At 52.0% G+C, this 13,012-nt stretch overlaps 1 protein-coding gene across 2 annotated transcripts in view; it reads right to left on the bottom strand.

Moving 5' to 3' along the window:
- UBE2I (ubiquitin conjugating enzyme E2 I) overlaps positions 1 to 13,012 on the bottom strand; it is a 210,087-nt gene that overhangs the window by 14,042 nt on the left and 183,033 nt on the right. For both annotated transcript variants that reach the window (XM_078664939.1, XM_078664938.1), the window contains exons 6-7: positions 327 to 436; positions 164 to 243 (exon numbers count right to left, since the gene is read on the bottom strand). In XM_078664939.1, coding sequence (XP_078521065.1) covers positions 164 to 243; positions 327 to 436 — 190 coding nt within the window. The remainder of the gene's footprint in view (positions 1 to 163; positions 244 to 326; positions 437 to 13,012) is intronic.

Below are 13,012 nucleotides of genomic sequence, written 5' to 3' on the forward strand. Positions count from 1 at the left end.
GACAGACAATCTCTTCACTTAAAAAAAACAAAACTATTTGCAAAATGTTGTTTCAAGGACTGGCACAGGATATGGATGGCGATATACTAAATCCTAATGAAGTGGAATCTTCCCATTCAAGCACTACTATACTAGTATCCACATTTTTTATTTTAATACCAACCAGTAAATCGTGTATGCCTCTGCTTGAGCTGGATCTTGTATATTTGGTTCATTTAGAAGTTCTTGTATGCCTAACAAGATCTTGAAAGAAAAAAAGTAGGATGTCAAAAGTCAGTATAGTCTGTGCAATTCATTAAATAGCTTGCAGTATATTTGAAGGTTACCTGTTTAATTGTGATTGCTGGCCTCCAGTCCTTATCCTCCTCTAAGATGGACAGACACACTGTTCCTGAAGGATACACATTCGGGTGGAATAACGGTGGTTCAAATTTACCTAAAAAGATCAAATAAAAAAATGTATTCAGATGAAACATACTACAAAGTGCACAAGACAATATGTGCATGCCTCAAAATGAGTTAGCCAGAACCAAAGGAAAGAGCTTTCACTACTGCAATTAACCTCTGAGATAAACCTTAGTTTCAACACTAATCTCTACTTCTAGGAGTCTGGGTCAACGTAGGTACCAAAAACATTCAAAAAAGGCACTTAAACAGGATGTAAGGAGAAAGCACCAGATCATCCTTGTACGCAAGAGACTCCCCTGTGGGTCCATTAGGCCCTCCTTTTTTTGCGGCAGGGCTGGCAGTACTTTTAATGGAGGGTGACATACTGATGGAGTAGTCTGTCCTGTAACGAATAGTTTTCTTACCTGTCGGTGTAGTTTTGCAGCTTGAAGATCTTTCTGGATTCACTATGCTGTGCATTATTCCGCGGTCTTGTGGTTGGGTCCGGATTCGTAGTCTTTTCTTTGTTTTTTTTTTTTTTTTTTTCTCTTTGCCCAGGTGGGCGTCGGCGTCACACCCCCTTTGGGTGTATTTCCGGTGACGTCGGCATGCTTCCTGCGGAAGCTCCCACTCTTGGGCGCCATCTTCGGGTTCTTTTTTTCCGTGTTTCTTTCGTTTCCGAAGTAATGGCAATGTTCTTCTTAGTTTGTATTTACCGCTTTGTATTTTCAAAGTCTATTCTTTAGTTAACCACCTCTTCTCTCTCCAGCCTCATCTTTCTGGCGGAGGTGGGTGGGTTCGCTAGTGAATCCAGAAAGATCTTCAAGCTGCAAAACTACACCGACAGGTAAGAAAACTATTCGTTTTGCAGCGTGAATCTTTCTGGATTCACTATGCTGTGCATAGATTTTGTAGCGGTTTCTCATCTCTGTGGCGGCTGGGTGGAAGATGAGCGTTGGGTGTTGAATATGTGCTGTAGCACCTTCTGTCCCACTTGAGCTTCCTTGTTCATTTGTATGTCCACACAGTAGTGCTTCGTGAACGTGTGCACCGAAGCCCATGTTGCCGCCAGGCATATGTCCTCTATGGGTGTGTTAGCCAGGAAGGCTATTGTAGCGCCCTTCTTCCTGGTGGAGTGGGCACGTGTCCCCTCAGCCAGTTCCTGTCCTGCCCGTTTGTGGCAGAGTTGGATTGTTTGTGCGATCCATCGTGCAATGGTCCTTTTGGTTACTGCTTTGCCCATGAAGCTGTTTGCGAAGGACACAAAAAACTGTTTCGTTTTCCTGTGCCCCTTTGTCCTTTCAATGTAGTGCATGACTGCCCTTCTGGCGTCCAGGGTGTGCAGAGCTCTCTCTGCGCTGGTTGTGGGTTTTTGGAAAAAACTCGGTATCTGTATAGACTGGTTCATGTGAAAATTGGATACCACCTTCGGCATGAAGTGTGGGTCAGTCCTCATCACAACTCTATCGTTGTGTATTTGTATGTATGGTTCTTGTAGCGTCAGCGCTTGAAGCTCGCTTACTCTGCGTAAGGACGTTATCGCAACCAGGAAGGCTGTTTTCATAGTTAGCATCTTTAGGGAGGCCTTGTGAAGTGGTTCAAAGGGCTCTTTCATGAGTTCCGTTAGGACTGTGTTCAAGTTCCATGCAGGTGGCGGCACCCGCTTGGGTGGTGCGATCCTTTTCGCTCCTTCTAGGAATCTCTTCACCACCTGTGATGTGAAGAAGCTCCTGCACGTTTCTCCCCTTGTGTAGGCTACTATCGCTGCCAAGTGAACTCTTAACGAGGATGAGCTAAGGTTCTTCTCCAGTAAGTGCGTCAGGTACCTTAGCACTGTGGAGTCCCTCTTCATCTTATTGTGGAGTCTTTCCTGTCTGCACCATATTGTGAATCTTTTCCATTTCGCAACGTAGCACTTTCGAGTGCTGGGCCTTCGTGCCTCCCGAAGTACCCTCAGGGTGCTTTCTGGTAGTCTCAAATGTGCGAACTCTATGTCCTCAGGAGCCACGCTACTAGGCTCATGCTCTCTGGCTCTGGATGCAGTACCTCTCCGTTCTGCATGGACAGTAGATCTTTCCTCCTGCTGAATCTGTGGGGTGCACACTGTGTCATCTCCATGATCTGCGAGTACCAGGTCTGCCTCGCCCACTGCGGTGCGACCAGTATCAGTGTCATGTTGCTCGCTCTGCACTTGCTCAGTACTCTGTGCATCAGTGGTATCGGGGGAAAGGCGTAGGCAAATGTCCTTGACCAATCTATCCATAGGGCATTCCCCAGTGTCCCCTCCTCGGGCTGCCTGGATGCGAAGTTTTGGCATTTTGCATTCTGGCGTGTGGCAAACAGGTCCACCGATGGTGTCCCCCACCTGTCGAACAGGTATCTTGTCTCCTGAGCATTGAGCTCCCACTCGTGGGATGCCGATGTCTGCCTGCTGAGCCAATCGGCTTGTATGTTGTCCTTCCCTGGTAGGTGTATGGCTAGCAGGTCTATCTTGAGAGGGATGGCCCATCTCCATATCTCCTGCGCCAGCGTTGAAAGCGGTGCGGACTGTGTGCCCCCCTGCTTGTTGATGTAGAACATCGCAGTGGTGTTGTCTGTTTGTATCAATACCCTGTGCTTGTACAGTCTTGTTTGAAAGGCCTTCAGTGCAAGGAAGATTGTCTTCAATTCTAAGTAATTGATGTGCTTTGTGGCATCCGTCGGTGCCCACAGTCCCCTCACCTTGAGCTCCTCCATGTGAGCGCCCCATCCCTTCAGGGATGCGTCTGTGGTGATGGTCACTGTTGGCGTTGGGGGCGTTAGAGGCTTTCCCCTTGCTATGTTCTCCATGGTCCACCATGTCATCTCCTTCTGCACTGCGTGCGTTACAACCACTAGATCCTCCCAACTGCCTGTAGCTTGTGACCATTGCTCCTGTAGCCATTCTTGAATGGGTCTCATGTGGAGTCGTACATTCGGTACCAGGTGGATGCATGATGCCATCATCCCCATGATCTTGCTCGCCGTCCTCACTGTCCGAGCTTGTCCCTTCCGGTAGAGGCGAGTTTCCTTCACCAGCGCCCTCGCCCTCTTCTCGCTGGGGAACACCTTGCCCTGTAAGGTGTTGATCTGTGCTCCCAGGAAGATCTTCACTTGTTCCGGCTCCATTGATGATTTCTTCCAATGGATGGAGAACCCCAGGTTTATGAGCGTGCTGGTCACTGTATGTGCGTGCAGCTTGCATTTCTGGTATGAGTTTGCTTTCACCAGCCAGTCGTCCAGGTAAGGGTATACATGTATTCCCTGCCTTCTTAGGTGCGCTGCGACTGCTGCGAGGCACTTTGTGAAAACTCTTGGTGCCGATTTTAGACCGAAGGCCAGTGTCGTGAACTGGTAGTGGCTTTCTCCGACGGTGAACCTGAGCATGTGCTTGTGCTTCCTGTTCATTGGGATGTGCAGGTATGCGTCTTTGAGGTCTATAGTGACCATGAAGTCCCCGGTCTGCAACTGTGGGAGCACCTCTTGCAGGGAGGTCATTTTGAATTTTTGCGTTCTTATGAATTTGTTCACGAACCGTAAATCGAGAATGGGCCTCATTGTCTCGTCTACTTTTGGTACCAGGAAGTATGTTGAGTATACTCCTGTGTTTCTTTCCTTGAAGGGTACCCTTTCTATGGCCTGCTTCTGCAGGAGTTCTTTTGCTTCTTCCTGAAGGCACTGCAGCTGCTTGCTTGCTAGCGGCTTTCTTCTTGGTTTTCTGTTTGTTGGCCTCGCCTCCAACTCTATGCAGTATCCGAATTGGATAATGTTGAGGATCCATTTGTCTGATGTGATTCCTCTCCACTCCTGGAGGTGGAATCTTAATCTTCCTCCCACTGGTGTCCTGTGGTCGTAGGTGTCTAGTTTGTCTTGACCCATCTGTACGTGCTGCCCCCTGGGATCTTTTTTGTGGGTGGGCACACGGATTTTTTTGAAGTCACTTGGAGGTGGGCTGCTGGCCCCCTCTTCTATTTTGTCCCCGTCCATTTCTCCCTCGAAAGGACTGGCCTCTTTGTTGGTACTGCCAGGGCTGTTTCTGATGGCCCTGCTGACCCTGCGAGTCTGCCTGGTGCGTTTGCTGGAAAGCCTGGTGTGATGTACCTGGCTGGTTTCCGCCTCTTCCGCCGGGCCTCCGTGACGGGGTGCCCCTCTTGTTCCCTCTGAACTGCAATGCTCCCATGGATCTTGCTGTTTCGTTATCCTTCTTAAGTTGGCTGAGTTGCTCATCAACTGTTTGTCCGAAAAGCGTACTGCCGTTGAATGGTGTGTTCAGGATGCTGTGTTGCACCTCCGGTTTGAAACCGGATATCCTGAGCCAGGCGTGTCTCCTTTCCGTGACGCCCATCATCATGAGCCTGCTGGCGGTGTCTGCCCCATCCAGGGCCGTCTTAAGGCAAGAATTTGCAGCATTCTTCCCCTCTTCAATTAGCTTTTCGGCTTTCTGCTTGGCATCCTGGGGCAAGTCCTTCACCAACTGCCCCAGTCCCTCCATGATTTGGTACATGTGTCTGTTTACCAGGGCGTTGGAATTAGCCATGCGCCAGTGGGTCGCGGCATTCCGTTCGATCCTTCTGCCCACCAGATCCATCCTTTTGCTCTCTTTATCCGGTGGCGGGCCCGAGGTAGTGGGTACGTTAGCCCTCCTCCTTGCTGTGGCCGTGATAATGGAGTCTGCGGAGACCGTGCCCTGAATGTAGGCCGGGTCCTTTGCGGCATGCTTGTACTTCTTCTCAGTTCTGGGAGTTACTGCCTTGCATGTTGCGGGCTCCCTGAAAGCTTCCTTCCCCTGAGCCAAGACGCTCTCGAGCATCGGGAGGAACTGGCTCCTCGTTTGTGTTGGGAGCAATGTTTCCAGAAGGAAGTCTGCTTTCTGCTTCTCTTCGTCGAGCTTGAGCTTGAAAGCTGCTGCGGCAGATTGTATCACCGCGTTGTAGGCCCCGATGTCGTCCGGCGGCGAGGGCCTCGAGGGGTAGGTGTCGACCACCTCCTCCGGGCTGTCGGTGTCGACATCGATGTAATCTACCTCCTGAAGGTCATAGGGCGCCGACTCTGTGTCTGTCCTGCCCTCATCTTCCTCCCCATAGCTGTAGCTCTCGTGGGGATTCTCGTACTCCTCCTGGTCGTCGAACACCTCGACGTCCTGGTCTTGCTCGGTGACTTCGGCGACCTCTTCTTCTTCCTCCTCGACCGCCTCCAGCACTGGTGGCTTGGTCTTGTGAGGGATCGTGAAGGCCTTCATCCTTGCGTCGAAATCTTTTTTCCGCTGCATGAAGTTCTCCATTTCTGCCTCGAGGCGCCTTCTTTTCTTTTCCATCTCGGCCGCGTGTTCCGCGTCGGATGGTTCCGCCGCTCTCTTCGACGGATGGCTCGTCGCCGTGCCTCTCGGAGTCGAAGTTTTCGACGTCGAACCGGATATCGGGTCTCTGGTCGTCGTCGACAGTTTCGGGTCTTTCTCCCTCGTCGATCGATCCTTTTCGGGGACGATTTTCGACGTCTTCTGCTGATCAGCAGCTCTCGGCGCCGGGGACTCCTTCTCTGAGGATCCGCTGGGCCTGGGAGTAGTCGCGGACGCCGCCTTTTTTGGCGTCGGCGCTTTCGGGGTCTTGCCCTCGATTTTTCGAGACTCAGAGTCTCTCGGGTTCTTGGGGGCCGAAGAGTCTCCTACCTTGTCAGAAGTCTTCGTGTAATCGGTCTCTACGACCGTGTAGCTGTCGTCTTCGGCGGCAGCGTTGTCTTCTTCCTCGGAGGACATCCCCAGCTCGTAGAGCGACGGGGTCGGGGCCTTCCCCTGCAGGGCGGCGTGTGCTACCCTCTGCCTCTCTCTCACACGAAGGGTCTTCGGGGTGAAGGCGGAACAGGCGTTGCAGTCTCCGCTTTCGTGGTCCACCGGTAGGCAAAGGTTGCATACCGGGTGCTGGTCCTTCTGCGCGTACTTGTGGTGGCAGTTACGGCAGAACTTGAACGGCGTGTTGTCCATCCTCGAGCGTCCAGGGCCTCTCTGGTCGCGTGTTCGTCGACGGTCGTCGAAGATCTGGATGGAAAACGCCTTATCTTTGCTTGTCTTTCGTCGGTGAAGTCCCCTGGAGTCTTCAGATGACTTCTCCTCGTCTTTTCTGTATTTTCTTTCTTCTTTCTCCAAAAATGTCTGGAGCCCAAACGGGAACGATCCAGACCCGACCGCGGAAAAAAAGAATCTGAAGATGGCGCCCAAGAGTGGGAGCTTCCGCAGGAAGCATGCCGACGTCACCGGAAATACACCCAAAGGGGGTGTGACGCCGACGCCCACCTGGGCAAAGAGAAAAAAAAAAAAAAAAAAACAAAGAAAAGACTACGAATCCGGACCCAACCACAAGACCGCGGAATAATGCACAGCATAGTGAATCCAGAAAGATTCACGCTGCAAAACTCCAGTTCTGTAGTAGGGGTATCTGTTATAGTCATAATCTAGTGAATAGTCCCGCCCATGTGCGTGGACCCCGGAGCAATCAAAAATAATCTCTTAAGGTGTTGAAAAATGCAGAACTGCACAGACACTTAAGAGAAAATTAAAGACAGATAATGCAGCCTATATCCACAGGCTACACTGTCCAGTACTTCAACTAGAAATTCCACCAAAAATCCACAAACAGCAAAGCCTGTCCAGATTTCCCTTGCTTTAACAGCAAAAACCCTCTGGAATGATCGAGAGAAAGACCTGGACAGACAAGCCCCATAGGCTGCCATTATGTGGCTCAAAACAGCATACTGTGCCTTTAAGAGAACCTTCCAGAACTTCACAGTATCCCAGAATACACTGCAGGTCCCTTTTACTTTCAGTTCTTTTTGAAGGCGTAACACGCCAGACCTGTAGCATTCCTTACATGAATATCTCTCTCCACCGGGGAGGAGGGCGGGCGCTTATGACTATAACAGATACCCCTACTACAGAACTGGAGTTACAGGACAGAAACTACTCCTTCTGTAGTAGGGGATCTCTGTGTATAGTCATAATCTAGTGAATAGAATGGCAAGCCCATCCCCACACCAAAGCGGCAGTGGAGAAAAGAGAAATAACACCACTACTGTGCGAACAGATTTCGCAGCGAAGCCTGCCCAACCTGATCGTCTGCCCTGGCATCAGTGTCCAGACAGTAATGCTTAGCAAAGGTATGGACCGACTTCCAAGTGGCCGCCTTGCAGATTTCTGCAATTGGAACATTACGGAGCAAAGCAGTCGTGGCAGCTTTGCCCCTGGTGTAATGAGCCTTAGGTTTACCCCCTAAGGTCTTACCAGCTTTTTGGTAACAACTGTATACAGGACACAATCCACCTAGAAATGGACTGTTTAGAGGTAGCAAGACCTGTCCTGACTGATCCATAATTGATAAACAATTGGTCCGACCTACGAATATCCTTGGTTTTATCCAGATAAAATTTCAACACCCTCCTGACATCCAGGGAATGCAGGGACCTTTCCGCTGGAGAGGAAGGATTCTGGAAAAACGTAGGTAAAGTTATGGTCTGGTTAACATGAAAGTCAGATATAACTTTAGGAAGAAATTTAGGGTGAGTACGCATAACCTTAGCAGCATGAAATGCAGTATAAGGTTCTTGGCAACACAACGCCTGAATTTCACTCACCCTGCGGGCCGATGACATGGCCACGAGGAACGCCGCCTTCCAGGATAGGTGCTGCAACGAAGCCTTATGAATAGGTTCAAAAGGCTCCTTCATCAATCTGGACAGCACCACATTCAATTCCCATGAAGGCGAAGGAAGCCGGACAGGAGGGAACACTTTCTTCAAGCCTTCCAAAAAGTCTTTGATCACAGGGATCTGAAAGAAGGAAGTCTGTGAAGGGCATTTCCTGTAGGCAGTCAAAGCAGCCAGATGAACCTTAATGAAATGGACATTAAGGCCAGACTGCGCCAGATGTAGAAGATATGGAAGGATGACATCTTCCTTACATGTCGTTGGGTCATAGTTCTTCGACTTGCACCAGATGCAAAACCTCTTCCACTCGTAAGCATGAGAAGTCCTAGTGGAAGGTCGCTTAGCCTCCTTCAGTATGTCCATGTAATCTTCTGGTAGATTCAGATGGCCATATTGCACTCTCTCAGGAGCATGCCGCCAAACTCAAAGACGAGAGGTTGGGGTGCAACATCTGCCCCCCGAACTTCGTGAGAAGGTCCGGCCTGCACGGCAGCCATATGTGAGGAAGGAGCGACCGGTGAAGTAGGTCCGTGAACCACCACTGTCTGGGCCATTCCGGGGCAATCAGGATCATCCGCGCCCTGGACTGGGACAGTTTGATGAGCACCGCCGGAATCAGGGGAATGGGTGGAAAAGCGTACAGAAAGCTGTTCGACCAGTTGATCCATAGCGCATTCCCCAGCGTCCCTGGTTGGTAGTACCTGGAGGCGAAGTCTCGGCATTTGCTGTTTGGCAGTGGTGAACAGATCTACGTCTGGAGTCCCCCCACCTTGCGAAGACTTCTCCTAGTACTTCGTCATTTATGACCCATTCGTGGTTTTCCTGGATCAGTCTGCTCAGTGCGTCTGCCTGAACATTCTGCACACCTGGTAGATGGGTGGCCGTTCTAGTCAGTCCTCTGGCCAGAAGCCAGTGCCAGATCGCCTGCGCCTCCAGCGACAGTGCGCGATCTCGACCCCCCCCTGCTTGTTGAGGTAATACATCGTGGTCGTATTGTCTGTCTGAACAAGCAACGAGTTGGTCCGGAAGGACGGAAGAAAAGCCTTCAGTGCCAAGTGAACAGCTCTGAGTTCCAGGAAATTGATGCGGTACGTGGACTCCATCTGGGACCACGTCCCTTTAATCTGTAGGTCTCCGGAGTGCGCCCCCCCCGCCATGGAGAGACGCATCCGTCACAATAGTCTGCGTGGGAATGTCCTTGTGGAAGGGAACCCCTCTCAGGAGATTCTCCGCTGAACACCACCACTTCAGAGACTGAAGAGCATGCAGAGACAGTCGTATTTTGTCGTCCCAAGATCCTTTCTTCTAATCCCACAGATCCTCCAAGCACTCCTGCAATGGTCTCATGTGCAGCCGTGCGTGTGGCGTGAGGAAGATACAAGAGGCCATCGACCCCAGTAGAGAAGACACCGTCCTCACTGTTGTAGATGGAGCGGTCATAAGAGCCTGAGCCTTCCGAAGGAGTGATAACCGTCTCTCCTCCGAAGGAGACACGCTTGCTGACAGCGTATTGATGGAGGCTCCCAAGTACTGTATGCACTGGACCGGAGTCGGGACAGACTTGGACATGTTGATGTGCAACCCCAGCTTGTTCAAGAGAACGCACGTCTTCCGGCAGTGTGCTTGAGCTTCCGAGAAGGAGGAGGCCTTGATCAACCAATCGCCCAGGTACGGTTAGACAAACACCCGGTTTTTCCTTAGGTGTGCGGCTACCACTGCCATGCACTTCGAGAATGTCCTGGGCGCAGATTTCAATCCGAATGGCAGTACTGTGTACTGATAATGATTGGCGCCGACTTGGAATCGCAGGAACTTCCTGTGTTTGTGTGCAATGGGCACATGAAGTATGCATCCTGAAGATCTATGGCACACAGCCAGTCTCCCTGTTGCAGCTGAGGATAAATCTGATGCAACGACAGCATGCAAAACTTCTCTCTGCGAATCCACTTGTTTGATTGTCGCAAATCCAGAATGGGCCTGAACTCGTTCTTGTCCTTCTTGCGGACCAGAAAGAACCGGAGTACAGACCTCTTCCTCTTTGAGACAGGAGGTACGTCTTCTATCGCCCTTTTCCTTAACAGGATATCGGCCTCCGCCTGGAGCTCGCGCAGCTGAAACTGCGAGCTGACTGGAGGGATCGATGGAGGCGGGCCGGTGAACCGAAGACTGTATCCATTGCAAACAATATTCAGCACACACTTGTCCCGAGTAATTTTTCTCCACTCTGCCAGAAAAAATTGGACGCTTCCCCCCCACCGGAGCGGGTAACGGATGAAGGGGAAGTAACAGCTCAGGGTCGAGACCCGGCCGCGCCCTTGTTCGCTGTAGAGGACTGATGACCTCTACCCTTCTGGCGTTTCTGGAAGGGCCTCCGGAACTGCTGCTGTTGCTGTCCCGAAGCCTGTCCTCGCCCTCGGCCCTGCATCCCGAACAGTCTCTGGAACGGGCGGTAGGCTCTTTTCTTTGGACTTCTCCAAGCCCACAGCCGTCAGTCTCTGCCTCCGCCTTCATGCGGGCCATCTCATCATCCGCATATTTTCCGAACAGGGTCTCCCCTGAGAAGGGCAGATTAGCCACTCGCTGCTGGGCCTCCGGCTTGAGTGATGTGAGCCGGAGCCAAGCATGGCGTCGCTGGTTGGTCCCATGACAGTAACCATGGGCCGCCAACAGGGAACCATCCGCAGCCGCGCTGATAACCTGGTACGAAACCAGCATCCCTTCCTTCAGGATCTCTAGGAAATCCTCCCTCTTGTCTCGTGGCAGGAGTTCCGTGAACTGCTGGAGAGATTCCCACAGGGAACAATCGTACTGTCCCAGCAGAGCCGTATCGCTAGCGGTCTTCATGGCCGTAGCTGCTGTCCCACAAGCCTTCCTGCCATTAGAGTCGATCCATCGGCTCTCCTTATCCAGAGGCACGGTAGAAGACGGAGAGGTAGAATGTTGTTTTCTGGCTGCCGTCACTATAACGGAGTCCGGAACCGGGTCAGACCTTAGAAAAGCCGGGTCGGAATCCGGAGCCCTATATTTCTTCAGCAGACGGGATGGAGCAGTTCTCGTTACTGCAGGCGTAAGGAACAGCTCCTCCGCTGGCTCTACCAAGCCTGGCACGAGCGGCAGCAGAGGGCGAGACAAATGTTTCTTGTGAAGTGTCTCAAAGATCACGGACGTCGTAGGTGTGGGAGCCGTCACCGTGATTCCTAATTTCGCTGCACCCCTCAGGAGAACATCCTGGAAAGTGCTGATGTCATCCACGGGAGACACCATAGTCCCCGGGGAGTCTGACAAGGTCGGGGAGTAGGACCTCGTCCCGGAAGAACCCGTGCGGGACCGTGTTCCGCGCCTCCTGTGGCGCCGTCTCGACCTCGTCGAGGATCTGTGACTACTGTGCTACCTCCCTCTCCGTCCGGAGCAGGATCGCGACTTCCGTGGCTTTGGTCGTCCTGCCGGTTCCAACGGGACAGGAGACTGTGGCTTGGGTGGTCCCCTCGGCCGAGGGGTCCCCTTCGGAGGAGTCTGGTACCTGGGCAGGGAAACCGATCTCTGAGGAAGCGGTTGAGGCTGGTCAACCGGCAGCTCCTTCTGCGCCGTTCCTGCGAAGAACGGCGACCAGACGTCGAACTGCGCTTCCTCGAAGGCGAACGCCTGTCCCTCGACGGCGAACGCTTCCGCCTCGACGGCGACCTCCACCGCCTCGACGTCGATAGTCTTCGCCTCGACGGCTTCCTGTGCCTCGACGGCGATCTCTTGCGCCACGACGGCGATCTCTTGCGCCACGACGGCGATCTCTTGCGCCACGACGGCGATCTCTTGCGCCACGACGGCGATCTCTTGCGCCACGACGGCGATCTCTTGCGCCACGACGGCGATCTCTTGCGCCACGACGCTGAGGATCCCCTCGACGACGATCTTCTCCTTTCCGCTGACGGTGAACAGCGGTGTCGCCACGACAGCGAGCGCCGACGCCGGGCCACCTGTCGAGACGACGACGCCGATGACGACAAAACAGTCACCGGTGATGTAGACGGCGGTCTGTTCAGATCCCTCGACGTCGAACGTCTATGCCGCTTCGACCCAGAGCCCTGGGGAGACGGGGAACAGACTGTAGTCATCCCTCTCGACGCCGTAGTCGGTGCAATCGCCGCCGACGGAGAATGGGGACGCTTGCTGGACTTCCTGCCTCTAGGGAGCCCCCCCCAGAGGCCTCAGCATGGGCAGATGAAGCCCCTCCAGACCCACCTCGTGCTTGCAGTCTTCTCTCCTCCATGCCTTGGAGCCTGATCTTCTTTCTGTCTCTCAGGGTCCTGGTTGTAAATCCCTGGCAGATCTCACACTCATAAGGGTTATGAGAGGAGGGAAGGCAGAGGATACACACTTCATGTGGGTCAGTCTTGGCCTTCTTCCTAGAACACTCCGGGCATTTGTCAAATAATGCAGGCATATTCGACAAAAAGACTGCCCCAAAAGCACACCAAAGAAGAATTAACCAAAGTACTTTGAACAAAGTACCAAAAAACACTTGGAAAAAGTGAGAAATCACAAAAATAAATCCCAAAAGGGAGAGCTCAATGCTCCAGGGTCCTGTTTGTGGATTTTTGGTGAAATTTCTAGTTGAAGTACTGGACAGTGTAGCCTGTGGATATAGGCTGCATTATCTGTCTTTAATTCTCTCTTAAGTGTCTGTGCAGTTCTGCATTTTTCAACACCTTAAGAGATTATTTTTGATTGCTCCTGAGTCCACGCATATGGGCGGGACTATTCACTAGATTATGACTATACACAGAGATCCCCCTACTACAGAAATTATGTTCCGTCTACCGGTGACTTGACTACACTGTCCCCAGCCATATCGTCGTACCAAACTGGATTAAATAGTAACACTGGAAATAAAGGAGGGAAAAGGGCAGATGTGTAGATT

The sequence above is a fragment of the Lissotriton helveticus genome, chromosome 10 (genome assembly GCF_964261635.1).
Source record: "Lissotriton helveticus chromosome 10, aLisHel1.1, whole genome shotgun sequence".
NCBI classification, from domain to species: domain Eukaryota; kingdom Metazoa; phylum Chordata; class Amphibia; order Caudata; family Salamandridae; genus Lissotriton; species Lissotriton helveticus.